The 18787-nt window shown below is 39.4% G+C and overlaps 1 protein-coding gene across 1 annotated transcript in view; it reads right to left on the bottom strand.

Annotated features, from left to right (window-relative positions):
• Window positions 1-11599: 11599 nt before the first annotated feature.
• Window positions 11600-18787, bottom strand: part of LOC109468449 — an 8307-nt gene continuing 1119 nt past the window's right edge. The window contains exons 2-13 of the mRNA XM_019766692.1: window positions 18349-18359; window positions 18121-18177; window positions 17841-17889; window positions 17555-17643; window positions 16192-16305; window positions 15759-15850; window positions 14984-15045; window positions 14382-14561; window positions 14065-14150; window positions 13652-13765; window positions 12592-12693; window positions 11600-11751 (exon numbers count right to left, since the gene is read on the bottom strand). Coding sequence (XP_019622251.1) covers window positions 11698-11751; window positions 12592-12693; window positions 13652-13765; window positions 14065-14150; window positions 14382-14561; window positions 14984-15045; window positions 15759-15850; window positions 16192-16305; window positions 17555-17643; window positions 17841-17889; window positions 18121-18177; window positions 18349-18359 — 1010 coding nt within the window. The 3' untranslated portion in view covers window positions 11600-11697. The remainder of the gene's footprint in view (window positions 11752-12591; window positions 12694-13651; window positions 13766-14064; window positions 14151-14381; window positions 14562-14983; window positions 15046-15758; window positions 15851-16191; window positions 16306-17554; window positions 17644-17840; window positions 17890-18120; window positions 18178-18348; window positions 18360-18787) is intronic.

Here is an 18787-nt window from a genome sequence, read left to right as displayed (position 1 = left end):
TGGACTACCCAGGCCTAGAGCCAGGCCAGAGCCTCGGTGGAGGTGATCTTTTTTTTGTTTTGTTTTGAGGGCGCCGCTGCGAAAATCAATGCGCGCGCGGATGTCATCCATAAAATTAAGTCGGTGTGGCCTTAACGCATACCTGTACACAGAGATACATCCATGAGGATATGTACAGTACAGCTTCTAGAGTTCGTACATACGTACAGTACAGATTCTAGAGTTAGATGTTCAAGGGTTGGGTGCAACAAGTCGATCAGTGCAATGTAGCCAGCTGCCGCCGCGCCGCGTGCCTGCGAAGCTGGTGTGTTACGCCGAAGGGCGGTTATACCGACTATACCGATACAGATACAGATATGCCTGGGTAGGGTTGATGAACGGTTATAGGCCAGGTGCTGGAGTATTACAGTTTATTCGTCGATGAAGGTTAGACATCCAAGTCTGACTTTTGTTCCCTTTTCGACTTCCAAAAAATTGTGTTCACTTTATTTGCATATCAATCAATAGTTAGTGGTTACAATATAAACCTGCATTTCCCCTCTGGTCTCTCAGTCACTGACGAAAGCTAGTGGATACTAGCTGAAACGTCTGACCGTTTCCAGAATCATATCCAGTTGCTTGAGTAACTGCTTTTTGGCGTATTACAGTTTATGTTATCACTGTTTGTGATCTCCACCGGGCCTTCATACGGGGGTACTAATTCATTCATTTACTCATTTCACCTTAAAGGCACCGAGAGCTGTTTAAGGGCTTGGAAACCAGACTTTTCAAAGTCAATATTCTAGTCACTTATCTTCATAATAAGTTGTAACAACACCGTCCCAATGTATATTGACATTCATGGAGCAAAAATGCCCAAAATTTTGGCCAAAAATCGGTTACCGGAAGGACATGGATTGATTTTTAGGGTACCACCCAAAATATAAAGGACTAATGTTGCGGCTTGTTTCTACAGTTTTAAATGCCTAAAGTATAAAACACTGATTCAAGTGTGGCAAAAAGACAGTATCAAATTGGCCAATGCAGTATCCATTAGCCAGAGAGACAAAAAAAAAAAAAACAACAACGGCCGTATATAAAAAGGTAACGATCATTCCCCCACAACCTCTGCTTGGAGGGTAGGACATGTGGGGTATGTGTCAATATTTTACAGATTGGACGCCTTTTAAGGCTGTAGGTAGCTCCTAGAGCTACATGAGCTTATTTCCAAGCAATCCCATGAAAACAAAACAAAGATACATCCAGAAATAAAATATATCGTTCATGCGTCAGGTATCTTTGGAGATCAGGAGTCGTTTTCTCATGGCTATTTTGAAACCTTTTAAGGACGAAATCTAGATGTCTCGTGTCATCTGGTAGTTTATTAACTAGCTCGTGTCTGTGTATTTTATGTTCTGTGACCAGCCGTGGTGGTGTAGTTGGGTATGTGTAGTTTATTGGTCTGTCTGGTGTTGTAAGTGTGAATTATGTGGGGTCGTGTGGCGTAGCGGGTGCTGGACTCGGAACCGAGAGGTCCCGGGTTCGAGTCCTGACATGCCACCGATCTTGTGCTACTGGGAAAGGCACTTTACACTGCTTTCCTCACTTAACTCAGGTGAAAATGGGTATTGTCCTGTTCCGTATTTGTCCTTTATCTGCGTTGGTGACGGCATAAAATAAGTTGATATAACTTGAGTGTGCTGTCACCATGTCTAGTCATGAAATGTTGGAATAAAAAAATGGTGTAATTATGGACAAAGTGGTTGGTAGGTATGTAGGTGTGAGATTGAGAACTCAGGACTTCACAGACAGAAGTACATTAGCACTACAGACGTTTGTATATGTTAAAATCCCTTTATTGTGTCTTCAATGTATTCATCTTGTCAGTAATGTTACTAGTCGGTAGGTACCTCCATGTTTTATTTTGGGAAAACATAATATTCAAGTTTATTGAATACCCTATTGGCAACAAGGGGAGGATGGCACTTCGGTTGACGATAGCCATTGGTTAAATCTGACCCTTGGCCTGACGCTTTCATTGGGTGAAAGGTCGTTCGGGCAGGTGACCTCTGGGTGAAAGGTCGTGACCTTGAGTGTGGTTACGCCACTCTGCATTTGAGGACAGTTCAGTCATCTGTAATAGAACAGAAAGATTGGTTAAAAAGGCTTTTATCAGTATAGGCAATTTAGTGCTTTAAGCTTCATACATTGTAAACAACTTAGTTATCCAAGCATACACGCTTATACAAAGTTGGGCAAAGAAGATATTCTTTCATTGGTCGATTCCAGTATACCTAAAGATATTTAACAAACAAGGTAAAATTCGTTTACTTTTATTTTCTTTTACTTATTTACCTTTTGTTAACTGTGGTCCGCTATTCAAGGTCATTGTACCGGTTTGAAGGTCAACCGTTGACCTTGTTGGTACTCATATCTTGGTCTAAACGAAAAAAAGTGAAGATTAGTTTAATTATTTTCTATAAAACCAACATCTACTCATTAAAACCTCCTCTCATTTGCTAATGTGTATATGATTATGGATACACGGAAAGGAAATGCACTAACTTTTATATTTCTAGTTGTGTAATGGAGCTAAATATAAACAACCCTTAAGCATAAATGTCTAACAAACAAACAAACAAACGAATGAATAAGCATAAACATGCCCTGTCTCCTTCATTATTTTCGGTAAATACGTATAATATCATATTATAACTGCGTGTTGAATGTGAGTAATGTTTACTTATGAGTCACGATAGTTGCTAAGTATTACAAATATATTAGTACACGTTCCATACTGCATTTACCAAAATATTTAATGAAGTGTTAAGTGTGAAGTGTTATCAATCATTGTATTGTTATTAATTATATTTATTCTGAAGTACAACGCAGTTGTTTTAGAGTCGTCGCGTCACTGATCAGCGCTGGAGCTGATACAACGGAAATGACGTAACAACTTCCGGGCTGACCAGGGACGAGAAGACCAGGTTTTGATGATGTGTGAAATAAATTTGTCACTCTGACTTCTGACAGCAATCTCACGCACGCACACACACACGCACACACACACACACACACACACACACACGCACACACGCACACACGCACGCACGCACACACACACGCACGCACACACACACACACACACACAGAGTAGAAAGAAATCTTACCCTGCTTTGCTGTTGTTCTTTGCACTGAACTTCACATCATGGTGCAGCAGCGCCCTCTACCAATTTGACAATGTGTTGCACAAAGTTTTCTTCCATCGCGCACGTCGTCGTAGCATCTCTGTCCCCTGAAATAGGAGAAGAATACTATATACGTCAGGATATATGCGTTTTCCAAAATTTATGCAAAGGATACCTTAGTCTAGTCAGTCTTACACAAGCAGCGACGGAGCTCTGCATATCCTGGTGTATGATCTACATTTGATAAGATACTGTTTGAATGGTCGGGAACACATATGTATATATGTAACTTCATCTTCATCTTCATCTTGGCCGGGGCTCAAAGATGTTATGTGAGCCCCGGCTACACCCCCATATAGCCCCTGATGGGGCACTTTAGGGGGGGGGGCTTGGTCTAAGGCGGGCAGGCCTCCAGCCTGGCCCGGAAGGACTCAACGGTGGGAGCCATAACTACCGGGCCAGGCAAGGCGTTCCATTGGGGGATTGTGCGAGGGAAGAAGGAATATTTGTAAGCGTCTGTTCGTCCATGTATAGGTTGATATTTACAATTACGTGCATGTATAGGTTGATATTTATAATTACAATGCACAATTACGCACACATGTGATGAGCGACCAAGACATATGTGCTTCTGAACTGAAAATTAAGTTCCTCAAATGAGATTTCATGTGAAGAATCATTCACGGATAAAAAAACAACAACTGGATGCTATTTAAGCAAACCATACCGTACATGTACAACACTATACTTTGAGATTGAAGCTATTCTTTGCAAACCACATCTGCTTTGTTTTTCAAACTGCTAAACGCACCTAAAAAGTCAAGGTTTTCCTTTATCTTTTCATATTTGTCCATACTTCCGCTGCTAGACGAAAAAGCAAGCTACTTGGCACAGTAATAACAACCACGTTAACAACTTCTTGAAGCACCTCTAAAAAATGTAGCTAAAAGCTTGAACAACAATAAAAAAATCGCAAACGATTCAACACGGTTTTGGACTATGTACGACAGCTACGCCGACTTACTCACGACAACTCACGACGCCTTGCCGACCTAGCACCGCACACACACAACTACGGATCACCAGTGGTTGTTTTTCTGACCACCCCTCCCTCCAAAAGACTGGGCTAAAAATGCAGCTAAAATCCAAGAACAACAACCAAGAAAAAATGCAAACTACTCAAAACGGTTTTTGGACTTCAGGTAACAGACTTACTTACGACAACTCACGACGCCTTGCCGACCTAGCACCGCACTCACACAACCACGGATCACCAGTGGTTGTTTTTCTGACCCCTCCCCCTCCAAAAGACGGGCTGATCAAACAATCTTTCCTGACGACGTGGCTATTTTTCTGATGGAGTTTGCCTTTTAGAACTGACCGCCAAGTCACCCCATACCTCAGTCTCCACGTGGCAACGTGCAGGGCTTATCAACATTTAGCCTCCACTAGGCCTTTCTACGGGAATACGGATCGTAGCTATAGCATTCGGCAAAAAGGAGAGTACAATTGGCCAGGGGAGTCAGCCTACTGAAGGTTGGTTCTTTCCCTCCAGTCAAACCCAAAGGCGGCCAAACTCCCCTGGCAAATATTCCCTTATATCCAGCGTAATTAGTCTGGTAGAGACCATGAAGGTAAAAAAAAAAATCACGTTGAGACCAATCAACATTCACGTTAGAAGCTTTAGCATCACCTCTATTTTTTCTTTAATTCAGAAAAAAACAGAATGAATACAAATGAAAGGACACAGACAAAGTGACTGCGAACTCAAGTTAGGCAAGTAAAATAAAGGTATTTTACAAGACGTTTGAAAAGTGTGGATTCATAAGTTAAAAGCGAGAAGAAAGAGGGAAGAAAAATGGAAGACCGAAACATTTTTTAAAACGGTGCCAGAAAGAAAAGGAATAAATAAAATTGTATATGATAAAACACGTTTGCTGCAATTTTTGGGGGGACATCAAATTTTTAAAACCTTCTGTAATGTTTGGACAGTACATTTTTACCGACCGCTGGTTCGATACAAAGTTCGGCCCTTCATTCTCCATAGCCATTGTTTTTAGCCCGATGTAAAATCGTTATCTCTTAAAACAACAGGAATATTGAACAACTGTCACTCATACTGCGCTACAGGGGGCGGGTTTGTTGTCATTTAGTAAATATAACCAACTGTTTTGACGATCAAAGAAAAAAGCCGACAGTTCATAGATAAACGCAATCGGAAAAGTAACTCTCCAAACTACGTCGGTGAAGGTTAGACATCCAGGTAATAAGATACGCAAAAAACAACAGTTACTCAAGCAACTTAGTATGATTTTGGAAAATAATAATCGGATCAAAATCATATCTTTGAGTAATTGTTTTTGGCGCAATTCTCCAAAACACTTTCAATGTAAGAAACACGCATATGCTAATTCTTATTTTCGTTTTTCTAATTAGAAATAAACTCAGATAGAAATCATTTTGTCAAACTTTTCATCTAGCCATGTTTTAAAAAGGTGAGATTTTCACAAATGCAAAGTAGAGCCATTTTCACAAAACTTTTCATCGCTCCTCTCATGTATAAATGGGTACCTGACTTCGGTTGGGGAGGTAACAACATTCACATGATGGAAGGATTGGATTAAGAAAGATGGGATCTGCATTAGAATAGTGCCAATATACCTAGCCTCTACCAGGCTTCAAGAGGCGGCTGGAAAGAGGAGAAACTGACCAAATAGAGAGACCCGGGTGCGGCAAACTGTACTCTCTAGCGGACCAACCCCCCAGGCATGTTCTCTCTCTATTTTGCCGATTTCTACTCTTTCCAGCCGCCTCCCGAAGCCTGGTAGAGGCTACAGTATACCGTGCTCTGGATACATTATCATTGGAGTAATTCCCCTACGTCTCAAGAAGACTATTGGAGGAGTTAATCTGGATTCATTAAAATAAGTTTGTTACTGTCTACTTCCACTTAGGGTTCAAACATAGCTCTATGAATTTCTTCTATGTTTCTCAAATACTTGAAGGTGGAAAACACCATGTGAGCCTTCCTTTGCCTTACAAAGCTATTTGAAAAAAAAAAGATACTAGGCCTAAGACAAATCGCAAAATAACATATTCACATACCTCCTGTACCTAAATATATTACACATTTGAAATTGAATGTACAATTTGATTCTATAACTTACCAAGAAGAGTCTATCGAACATTGAGACGTTAGCAAGACATGTCTAAAAGATCTTTAAACGTCTTAAAATCACTTAGAATATATTTTTGTTGTTATAGGTTACATTTCAAGCCTTGTGTTTCGTATCTTAACGAGGAAATCAACCTGGCTTTTAGGTCAAAACATTAAGGGTAAGCAAACCGAGACTTTTGTCGTCCTTATTGTTTAAGAAGACACGAAATAAGAATCTCAGACTCACCTGTGTATGTGAGGGGACAGAAGACAAGTCCTCCCTCTCACTTGAACGTCTCTGTCCCAAAATGGCCGATCCACAGGGCTCCACCGCACGTACGCTACCGATCTACCAATCATTAACGTTTAAAAAGCGCTACACGGCTCTTGATTGGTCAAGCTATGATAAGATTACAGTAAAAGCAACAGGTCTAACCAATGATTGACAGCTACTAGTATGTGGTACATTATTATTGGAAAGATTGGTATGTAAATCTTTGTTAAAAACCAAGTTTACTATACTAATAGGAAGTTATGTCACAAAGAACTAGTCAATATTTTCAAGGGTTTGCCTGAACTTTATCTTTCTTGAAACGCCTTTTTTCATTGGTTGTTCATTAACGGTAAAGGTGAAAGGTCACCGGACGAGGTGAGGCTAAATTCTTGCACTAATATTTGCATACCAGGCGTAACGGGTATGGGCAAACAAACTGTCTGTCATGGTTCGATAATGTCGGCAATAATTAACACAATTGTATAAACTTCTCACACACTAAGTACCCTGTTTTTTATCAGGCCGAAGGAAACAAGTAATGTGTTTCTCGTCACGTAGTTCACACACACAAGCTTGTGTACTTGATTAAAGATAAAACTTTGTAAGATTCAACACAAAGAAGTTCTCTCATCTAGAGATTTCGACCAGTCACTCTGGTCTTCCTCAGTAGACTGACCCAGTGAGGCTTGTCACGTGGCTTCTTTGAAGTGTGACGTCAACACTGGGTCAAAGGTATCTGGTAGACGATGTCGCCCCCCGTCGCGGTTAAGTGAACGGTGATGGGCCTTGATGCTTTTTTATGTTAAAAATTTCATGAAAAACTGCTCTGTAAAGAATATGCTTCACTCCTCTTTCTGGTTTATAGCGTAGAATTTTCTAAACACAAGTCTCACTGAATGAGATGATTTTCATCATTTCACAAACAGCAGTTTGACTTGGTCCCGGCGCTCATGTGAATGGTGCGTGAACAAATTTGTACCTTGCTCAACAAATAAAACCGTTACACCGGACTTTAACTCGCCGACAACGCCTTGCTGATGCTAGTGATAATACACCGCTCTAGTGAGGTGCCGACCGTTGATAGAGCGCCGAGCGACCAAAAACTTCTGAATCTCTTTCTGTTAAATTAAGTATCACAAACATGATCTGCTCCCACATTTTCCACTGCACAAAAAAAGCGAGAAGAAGTTGACCTCTCTATGTTAGCTCAGTGACTAGAACGCTTTGTATTAGCCTAGTGTAGTATCATTGTATGTTCCTTATGTATGTATGTATAAGTCAAGTAGTGTATCTTTTGTCTACACTTTTCTACATACGTTTGTTATGTGTCTGTTATATCTTGATCTGTACCTAGCCCGTCGTGGCATGAATGTACAATAAAGGTATTTCATTTCAGTAATGGGATACTAGGGGTTCCATTCCATTAATTCACTATATAGAGAATTGTGGTACCACATATTGGGATATACAAATGTAATTCACTTATCCCCATAATACATATTAGCACTTTTTTATAATACTGGTTTATTTCATTCTGACCGTACGATACAGAGTAGCAGGGTCCCCGTAGGACCCTGAATTGATCTGCCGCATTACATAAGTTATTAAAAACGGTTGACATTAAATATTACAATCAAGTATTAAAAACAGTTAAAAACAGCAAATTAGTTTAAAATATTTACAATATATAGGTTACGATCTTAGTCATTAGGTTAAAAACATCAAGGTGTTAAAAGTAGGGCAGTTACACTGCTCCCTTCTGTTTCACCAGTTTTTTACAGTCTAATAGTAATACTTTCAGTGCTAAATAATCAGAGTTTAAAAAAAGGCTCATTAGTAGTTCAAACAAATTTCGTTTATAACGAATTAGTGTGTTTTGAAAGTCTTGTGTGTTTCGTTGTCTTTTAAACCATACATTTACATCAGGCGTCATCTGTAATTTATAAAGTCGTGGGTCATAAAAATCACCATTTCGGTCGTGCAGATTGTGGAAAGGGTCTCTGACTAATGGCTTTTAATTTGCGGTAACATTTGTCGGTAACCAGGCACCCAATCACGAAGGGTCAATCAAAGAGTATTTTGGAGTGTTGAAGTATTATACATGCTCATTGGTGTACTTGAATGCTCTTTTGTACGCCGCATTTTTACCACCAAAAGACATGGGATAGATTATACGCTAAACTGTACGTGGTGTGCACTGGGGGTTATATTAAGGCATCTAGTGCAGTTTTTAGGGCTAGTAACTAGCTTATCTAGTAGACATACTAAGTTGAAACAACACTGTCCCAATGTATATCGACATTCATGGAGTAAAAAGGCCCAAAGATCTGACGAAAAACGGTTACTGGAAGGGCCCAGAAAATAAAGGAATAATCTCGGGGCTTGTTTCTGCAGTTTGTAATACCTAAAGTACCAAATACCGATTCACATTTATAACGTGGGATAGTATGTGTCAATATCACACAGATTGCCTTATTCAGAATTTTTCCAGTTTTGCTGCCCTGAAATTGCATTGGATGCATTTTAAGAATTAATGGGCGTGTTACAAATCGGACAGGTAATATTGTTTGTTGTGATTTGTACACATTGTTACCGATAATGAGTAGATCAGATTAGTGCTGATAGAAATACATAATCCAATGTGAAGTGATCGGATTATGATACCACTACAGAGATAATCCGCTGAACAATATTTGAAATTCTTGTAGAATGTGGGATAACAGTAGTACTAATAGCCTGGGTGTCAGCCTTGTTAGGTTTATAATTAATCAGCCCGCTCCCATTGTACGCCACCACTGTTGACAAGGTAACGCGTAGCCTGGGTGCCAGACTGTTTCCAAGGCCTCTCCTCGGCTTCAGGACCGAGGATCTCGCCTAAAAACAGTCTGATTTCCAGGCTAAGGAATGAGCAGTGGTGAAGAACTAAAGGTAAGAAGGCTTTAGGCTAACAGAACTGGAAATACTCGATATTTCTATACCTCTAGTAAGAGTCTAGTTCTACTTACTAACGGATGTAAGTTCAATAGATATAGATAAATACAAATGAAATTAATGAGGTTTAAGGAATAATCAATGCACTATCTTACTCTTCAAGACAAAAAGAAATTCTGTTTATGTATTAGAGACACATGTTTCTTGTATATACGAAAGTTTGGGCCAATATTGGTGTTGAAATCACTGTGGATCAAAAACGACCCGTAGCGGCCCCAAAATCACTGCAGTAATAAGGCAGCAGTGTGTTGCACTTGATACTGAAATCGCCATGGATCAAAAGCGCCCCTTAGCAGTCCCAAATGTAACTGCAGTAATAAGACCAGCAGTTTGTCTCACCTGATATTGAAATCCCCGTGGATCAAAAACGCCTTTATCGGTCAAAAAATAACTGCAGTAACAGGAGAAGAAATTCGTTTCACATCTTCTTTAACTTTGGAAGACTTTGTTTAGGGCTCGAAATGATCTTGTACATACACAAAGAGAAAACAAATGAGTGAACATTTCCTGCAAAATGGAAGTTTTTTTTATTCTATGAAGCAAACACACAGAAAAAATACATGGCAGCTTACACTCCACTTCCTTGGCACAATCTTTTCAAAACACTCACTAATTCGTATCTTACTAATAGGTATTACATTAAACTATTGTGTTGTGGTTGGCATCCTATATGTAATCAGATCTATGCATACTACAATTGCACACGCAAAAGCAGCTATAGTTGAGAATTGCACCAATGTGCACCATGATTTTACACCTATTGCACTATCAATTTTATAGTTACAGCACTTCTAATGATTAACTAATGCTTAAACTTAACATTCCGATTTCTTATAATATTTGTGTCAGCTCCTTGTAAAGCTATATGATATTTTGAAGACATTTTGTACATAGGTTGAAAATTTTGGCAGAATGATGTGTTAAAATACAGTATACCTCCTTTGAAACTAGGATCTTTGATTGATAATTTAAACTATTTAAATGGCAACTAGAAGATATTTTTACATATTTTTTATCACTGATTATCAGTCTTACCTAGCTATCCCGCAGCAAATAAATTATTATCATTGGGATTTAGCACTGCCCTATCAAGTCCATATCCGTGTTCTTGGGGGCCAGATATATAAATATTCATGAGCTTGCCTTATTTGGCACAAACCAATCAGTGCCCAGATTACCTAAATTCAAAATGGCGGGAGAATGGCCTTACAAAGGACACTACGCACAATGTAATTGGCACTATAGTCAGTATAACAATATGTGGAAATATGTGGAAGATCTAGAAGGGCCCTAATGTTGTGCCCTTTTGAAAGGCACTTAATTAGCACAAAATTCCACACTCTACACACAAAAATATATAGTGTATAGTATACCTAATCTAATACAGCACATCGGCAGAACGTACTGCACCTGTGTGAAACCTGTCATGTATTGTGCATGGCACTTTAGCAGAAGTGTTGCTCGAGGTCTTATTTGCGCAGTTAAAGACAACATTTCTACTACTTTTATTCAAATACTGATCCTGATTTCGCACAGTCGCAGTACAATCCACCACTGTACTGCCTAAAGCTAACTTTGAAGAAGTTTGCATATATTAAATACCTATGGCAGTATGTTCTTTAGCTATACTTTTTCCTTATTTATTGAAGTTGGCCTCAAAGAACAGGGGCTGAAAATAAATTCTTCATGTAGCCTCAGTTCCAGCAGCATCGAAAACAAGCTCAAAACTACTTTCCAGCACTCCACGGATCCCTGACCAGTTTTGCAATAGGTGTACAGCTGTGACAAGTGTCCAGCTGTGTCAGGTGTCCAGCTGTGTCAGGTGTACAGCTGTGACAGGTGCACAGCTGTGACAAGTGTGCAGTTGTGACAAGTGTACAGCTGTGACAGGTGCACAGCTGTGACAGGTGCACAGCTGTGACAGGTGTACAGCTGTGACAGCTGTACAGCTTTAACATGTACACAGCTGTAACAGGTGCATAGCTGTGACAAGTGTACAGCTGTGACAGGTGCACAGCTGTGACAGCTGTACAGCTTTAACATGTACACAGCTGCAACAGATGCACATCAGGTGCGCTGTAGGCACGTGTGGTAACAGCAGATGTTCCTCAGGACAGGAGAGACTTTGGGAAGAGGTCCTGAGCAGCAAAACCCTCCATCACCTGCAAACAAGAGAGGTAAAAAAATTGGATTTCTCCTACAATCTAAAATGTTACGACTAAATGATTTGAATAAAGTTCACTGGTAAAATATGATATAAGTTAACCTACCTGTCAACTGTTAAATATAAGAATAGTCTTGTGCCATATCGCTGTTGCAACTCCTGAATACTGCTAAATGAGCTGGACAAAGTCGAAACAGACTCATGCAAGCAAGCCATAAGCAAATCTTGTACTTAATTTATGCAAATGCATTATTTTATTGTTTTAACACTACATTGTAAACACTTGCAAAGAAGGCACAATTCAGCCTTTGGCTGCAATGCCTTTTTTTTAATCAATAAACGAGTTTTGATTGATTTATATGACTGTGTTTGTATATTCTTTGAGTCATTGCATTTGATGTCATGGAAGTGAAAAAGATGTCAAATCAGTAAAGCTAGACCTCCTCTTCCACTGGTTTGTGACAGAGAAGAAAGACACTGTGTACACTATTTACAGGTTCATTGTACTAGACAATGCCACTACATGAAGCTCTTTTCAACAAGCACAATGACAAGTAAAATTAAGGTTGTCCCATAGCCTTTTTGAGGCCACAGGAGCAGTGGGCTAGCGCATGGTATTGGAAGGCAGCGCCCATCCCTCTAATTTCAATGCCTTGTGCATCCCCAATTGAAGTCAAGCACCCATTTTACACCAGGGTGGAGTGACGAAAGTCAAACAAAGTGCTTTCCCAAGCACATAACGTTTGCAATTTTGTTAACAGTTTAACTAATTGGCCATTTTCCCACCTGATACAGGTAGGTGTCAAGCACTAATATTTGGAGATTAATTAATGGTTACCTCTCGTAGACTGTCCACTGTGAGGTGTGGATGTTGATATGTGAAGCCTGTAGATTCTATTGCACTGCCATCGATGCATAGATGCTTGTTGTACAGCTGTTCCTGCATGTGGATAAGCATTGGGAGTGTGAGGGTTAAAGTCATCTATGGCATCATGGCATGTACTAAATCACAGTCAACATTTGGATACAGGGGTTTTCTTTTACACAACCAAACTAGTCTTACCTTAAGCTTACGTTTCAGTGTCTCAGGGCCCGAAATTAAATGTGGTCCAATGGCCACTGACCACTAAAATTTAGGCTGGGACAGCTAAAAAGACACTTTGGGACATTTTTGGGACGATAGAAAAATAAGGAACATCAGAATGTCAGCCCTTCTTTTGTTTATCAGGCACACATCCTGGCTTTTGGATCCGGGAAAAATCCCCCCAAATTTCCTGTCTATATCTCTATATCGTATAAGGTTGTATTTGCGCATATACATGTAAGGCTAACATCCTGTCTGTAGTTTCCAACTGTTTCAAGCAGGTGCAGTACCTTCTGCCGATGTTCTCATTCACGCACCATTCCAAATTATTTTTTGGCAACACCTCAGTAGTGGAGCCATTTTGCTTACCTCATACAGGTAAAAAATTCTTCTCTAAAAAACCCACAGGAATACAAAGCTGGTACATCGTATTATGAATTTGCAGTAGTACATAGCGACTTTTACGACAAGCCGACACATGCTGGCCTTTTGTGGCAATTATGAGTCAGCACATGGAGCTTCAGCAGCCAATTTTTATGTTTACAGAAGGAAAACATATTGTTTTTGCTCCATTTCTTCTTCTGCTCCAAACACTAAACTTTGACCTGGCCAATGGCCTCTTTTGTTGACGTCTGTCACCATAGTAACTGGTGTTGGGTTACATAATGTGGCAATTTCATAGTAGGTGTCCTGTCACCATATACATGTATGTCAATGTGTTTGAGTAAGAATTAACAGAGCACACCATATCCGACGATAAACATTATGCATTTGCTTTGCAAATGTTACTTTTCTAGTTCTCCATTTTGCTCACCTCATACAGGAAGGGACTGAGCGGTGTGTTCACGATGCCGCTACGCTGACAGACAGCCGACCACGGCTCCATGTGCTTCTCATTCAGGTCCTCACAAACTTCTGGAAGGCTGATCTGAAAAATAACAACAACTTTGCAAATGCATCATGTTTACATTTGCATATGGTCTGCTCTGTTAATTCTAATTCTAATTCTAACTCAAACACATTCATATATATGGTGCCAGGAGTCTAAATTGATCCTGCTATAAAATTGAAACATGATGTGGTATATTCTCGCCTGTTACACATACGGTGGCACTGTTTTATATAAATGTTACAAAATATTTGAGTTTACTTTTTTCTTTTGAGTTTACTTCTTCTTTTATTTACTTAATTCTCCTAACATGTAAGGTAACTCCAGATTGTACTTACCTTGGCAACATTAGAGATAACCGACCCCAGAAACTCGTACTGGATTCCAAAGATTTGCGACACAAATTCTGTTGTTTGGCCCTGTGCTAAAGAAATGCATTGGAAAAAAAAAAAAAACTTACTGTCTACATGTAAGTTTCTGTGGAGATGCTCTGCAAAAAAATACTGTAAATCTTGATTTGACAATCTTTTTTTGGACAATTGATAATTTCCATAATTTTGACAATTATATGTTACTGTGAAACTACACCACATTGCTTTCAAATGTATATATTCAAAGATGAGACAAATTTTTGAACAGAAATAAAACTGCTTACTGGTGTTTCCCTTGTCTGCTAAGTTGAAGACCTGTCCGCTGTTTCCGGTGTTCCCGAGGTGCCAGATTGCCCGACAGACATCCGTAACGTGTACTGTGTTTGTTCGCAGCTCTGGGGACCACAGAAGTCTCATGGTTTCTCTCAGCTCCTTGTAAACTGCACCAACCAGCATTCTGGGGGCTGGAATCACAACACATGTCAACACAATCTTTTACTGTCTTGTACACTATACAATGATAAGCGCCTATTGCTGTTCACCTTTCTTTCCACTTGTTCAACGGATTTCAATACGTTAGATCCTATAGATAAATTCAATTACATTCTCAGGGGAGGTAACCAATACAGTGTTTAAAACTTTAATACAGTGGAAAATACACCGAAGAATGTATACATAAGGATATGATATGATAGACAATGACAACATGTTATATTTTAAGTCAATCCATTGACCTGAAGTGACATGAATTAAAGTTGAAAAGTACTGACTTTTAGTGAATATCTTAGAATTTAAAGAGTCTGACTCTATTCGGGATACTGATTCTACCAGAGAGGAGTTTCTACCCTCTGACATATAACAGTTACATAATTATATATTGACTTACTGAGTCCAGTTCTGTCCCCAGGTCCATAGACAATGGCAGGTCTCAGAACTACGTAGTTTAACCTGTAGAAACAGAAAAGTAAATTGTACAAAAAACAACTTACAGTTACAGTATCATCAAACACTAGAATAAGACTGTTAATAATAAAAGCTGAGAAGAAATGATACAATTGATAGAAAAAACATAATGAAAATTAATAAAATTAATAAAGGAAAATGTTGAAGACCAAAGCACTATTACAGTACATACAGCAGGTCTATGAGAAACAGCCTGTGAGATGTGTTCAAGAGAAGCAGTGGTGAGGCTGGAGCAAAGACTGAAGGAAAGAGCTGATACAGAAGGATGGATGAATGAAAAACATCAATTAAGCTACTGATGTCAGGAAGAAGTGATGTAGGTTAGGGCCTCCTAGCAGCTAGCAGCTTGCTGTATATTGCATTATTCATATTCCTTATGCAACTAGACAAGCCACCCATCGAAAAACAGATCTGTACGTTTATTACTGCAATAACAGAAAAGCGAGGAGAAGTTGAATTTATATAACGATAGTTAATTTTGTATTTGTTAACCGTGTTCATTCTTATTGTTTTGTTGTGACCTGTACTTAGCCAAGTGTGGCAGAAATGTGCAATAAAGGTCTTCATTCATTCATTATTACAGAATCTGATAAGACAAGATCCAGTAAGAAAACACAAGATTACAAGATCCCAAAAGAGAACACAAGATCACCAGATCCAGTGATCTAGAGAACATCCTACATGAGTTTGAGTCTTACCCTTTAATATTGCTGATCTCTTGTTCTGCTTTCAGCTTGTGTTGCGCAATGTCTGTCCATGGAGAGATCTTACATTCCTCCGTACTGGCAACCTACAAAGCAAAAAATCTATCAAGATTATGAAGATTAAAGATAACAGTACAATATCTGTGAATATAAAATGCATAAATATATCATCTTGAAAATTCATCTGTGTTGGTAGAATTCATCAGAAAAAAACATGGCATGTACTTAAACTGCAATTGCCAACATGGAGGAGTTTAGCTGTACAAACCATACCAAACAGGCTGGAACTGGTTCCAATAGGCTAGAACTAGTTCAAACTGCTTGAACAACTCTGTACAAGTTCAAACAGTTGGTCTTTTTTACAGATATCAGGCACAAAGAACGTTAACTTACATGTGCTGTTCCCTGAGTTGTCCTACCTCCCTACCTTGTCTGGTGCATAGATGTGTGCTGTGGACAGTTCTATATACCGCCGTGCCCCCCTCCGGGATGCCTCCTTTGCACAGTTGACTGACAGCTTTACAATCCCCTCATTATACACCTGCAGTTAAAAAGAAGGATTTAAAATTTAAAAGACAATAAATATTTCATGTGCCTCACTTCCAGTTGCACTTACAGTACCAGCGGCCCGCACAAAAAGACTGAAAAACTCCTTACACAAGGCAATATGCCTGTACAACGAGTCCTTGCAGTAATGACTTTCAAGGCTCTGACTTTACTTCAGTGCCCATGTGTGGCTTTGTAACATGTTTGTTTGCGTGTCTGTATATGTATTGTCATGTTAAATGTGTATTTGTATTTACTATGTACAGGATTGTAAAAATCAGTGTAATTCAGCTTGGTTGACTTGTGAACAGGCTGCAAGGCTGATTTTATTAATAAACTTGAAACTTGAAACTTAATGCACTCGTGTATGATAATACATATAGAAATGCTAGATATTACAAAACCTTACTACATGTATAGAACAGCAACATATATATTGTATGTATCACATGTATACTGACTTACTTACTATGTATGTCCAGACTATGCATGATGTACAAAATGACTAATAAACTGGTGGACGTACCAACTACTAAATACCTAATACCAGCTCAAAAAAGAACAAGAAACAGTCATGCCTTCAAATATCAGAGTTATCAAGTAAGAATTGAGGTGTTCAAAAAGTTTCCAAGAACTATCGTAGACTGGAACTCCTTGCCACCAAGCACAGTTGGGGCATCATCACTAGAAAGCTTTAAACAGCTCCTGCAATTAAATGTGCAAAGATTGAGTGTAACAATTCATTCGATGTGTTATGCTGATGGGTGGCCATACTGATACAGATACTCCATGACCTCTTAGGCCACACCGCCTTAATTTTATGGATGACATCCTCTGAAGACCCCCAAACTAGTGCGCGTGGGCGAAAAAAAGAAAAATCCGGCCAAAAATAAAAATGCTACTAAACCACAGTAATACAAAGCCGGTATTGTGAACTTGGCAAATTACATAGCGACATATACGACAGGCCAGGCTTTTTTCGGAATTTATGAATCAACACTGTATGAATGTACTGAGTTCTTGAGTCGTGGAGCTTCGGTAGCCTGGGTGCCGTTCTCCAGAGTTACCACCGGCTTCGTTGTCGTTACCACCATGGACTACCCGGGCCTAAAGCCAGGCCAGAGCCTCAGAAGACGTGATCTTTTTTTTGTTGAGATCAGGTGAAAATTAGTGCGCGCGCGGATGTCATCCATAAAATTAAGTCGGAGTGGCCTTAACAGAGAAAACAGAAAACTGGTTCTTACCGGTTCCATCTGGCCCAGTCTGCCTTCTGACGCACAGTTCACCACTAGGTCATAGGTCACGTCATCATCAAATGCCCTCTGTACAGATGCTGCAAAAAAATTTTTCATATCAGTACAATAATCTCTCTCTCTCTCTTTGGCAGTTCAGTAATCTATGAATACTCAAAACATGAGCAGATGGGAGTATTGCTTTTGAAATCAAAATCTTCTAAGTCAAACATTGAAAAATCTTAACCTAAACCTCCAAATGGCTTTGGATGCAAAAAGGAAGAAACACAAGTCTTACCTGGATTTATAAGATTAGCTGACTTAAACTCTATCCTCTCAAAGACTGCCTGTGGTGGTAAAACAACACACAGTTAATCATGACATGAAAACATTTGTATGCTTGCTGATAACTCAGAGACTTTAATGCCTCCTATCAGCTTCCTTTCAAATTGCAGGTTAATCTTACGGTAAAAATTATACTGCATTGGCCGAAGCTTAGCACTGTTTTTTGTTGTTGATGATACATGTACCAATACTGGCCATTACTGTTTATTTCAAAAAGGTCAAATGTGAGATACCTTTTGCCTGCCTCCCAACCAAGCAGTGGCTGGTGGCACTTTGTCTACTACTTGCACCTGCAGGCAGGAGAAGAGAGTTACTATGGTTACAACCTGTTGCTATGGTTACCAGACTGATGCCTTGTGGGAATGGAACATCTGTTACAGTTGCCGGGGGAACGGTTTCTATGGTAACAGGACCTGATGTTTTCTTGGGAGTGGAACAGCTGTTACAGTTGCTATGGTTACCAAACTGATGCCTTATGGGAATGGAACATCTGTTGCCTTGTCAAACAGCTATTATTGATTTTAAAATTGAAAAAAAAAGTCTATTTGCTATGATAATCTTGACTTCCTCTCTGTAAAAGTGTACAGTTTAAGTTACCAGTATATCTTTATAACATTACAGTAACTGCACTGTACATATATGTAACGTTACTAGAAGATCTCTGAAACTTGGTAGATTCAAACACAGATGCACATTCATGTAGATAGACACACACATGTTGATGAAGGTTAGACATCCAGGTAAATTATGAGATAGTACACAAAAAATTTAAAAACCTATCCAGTTGCTTGAGTAACAATGTCTTGTGTATAGACACACACACACACACACACCCCCCAACACACACACACACACATGCACACACACACACACACACACACACACACACACACACACACA

The sequence above is a fragment of the Branchiostoma belcheri genome, unplaced genomic scaffold (genome assembly GCF_001625305.1).
Source record: "Branchiostoma belcheri isolate BF01 breed outbred unplaced genomic scaffold, Haploidv18h27 scaffold2, whole genome shotgun sequence".
Taxonomy (NCBI): Eukaryota; Metazoa; Chordata; class Leptocardii; order Amphioxiformes; family Branchiostomatidae; genus Branchiostoma; species Branchiostoma belcheri.
Note: the sequence above shows the minus strand (reverse complement) of the source record. Positions and strands in the feature narration are given on the sequence as shown.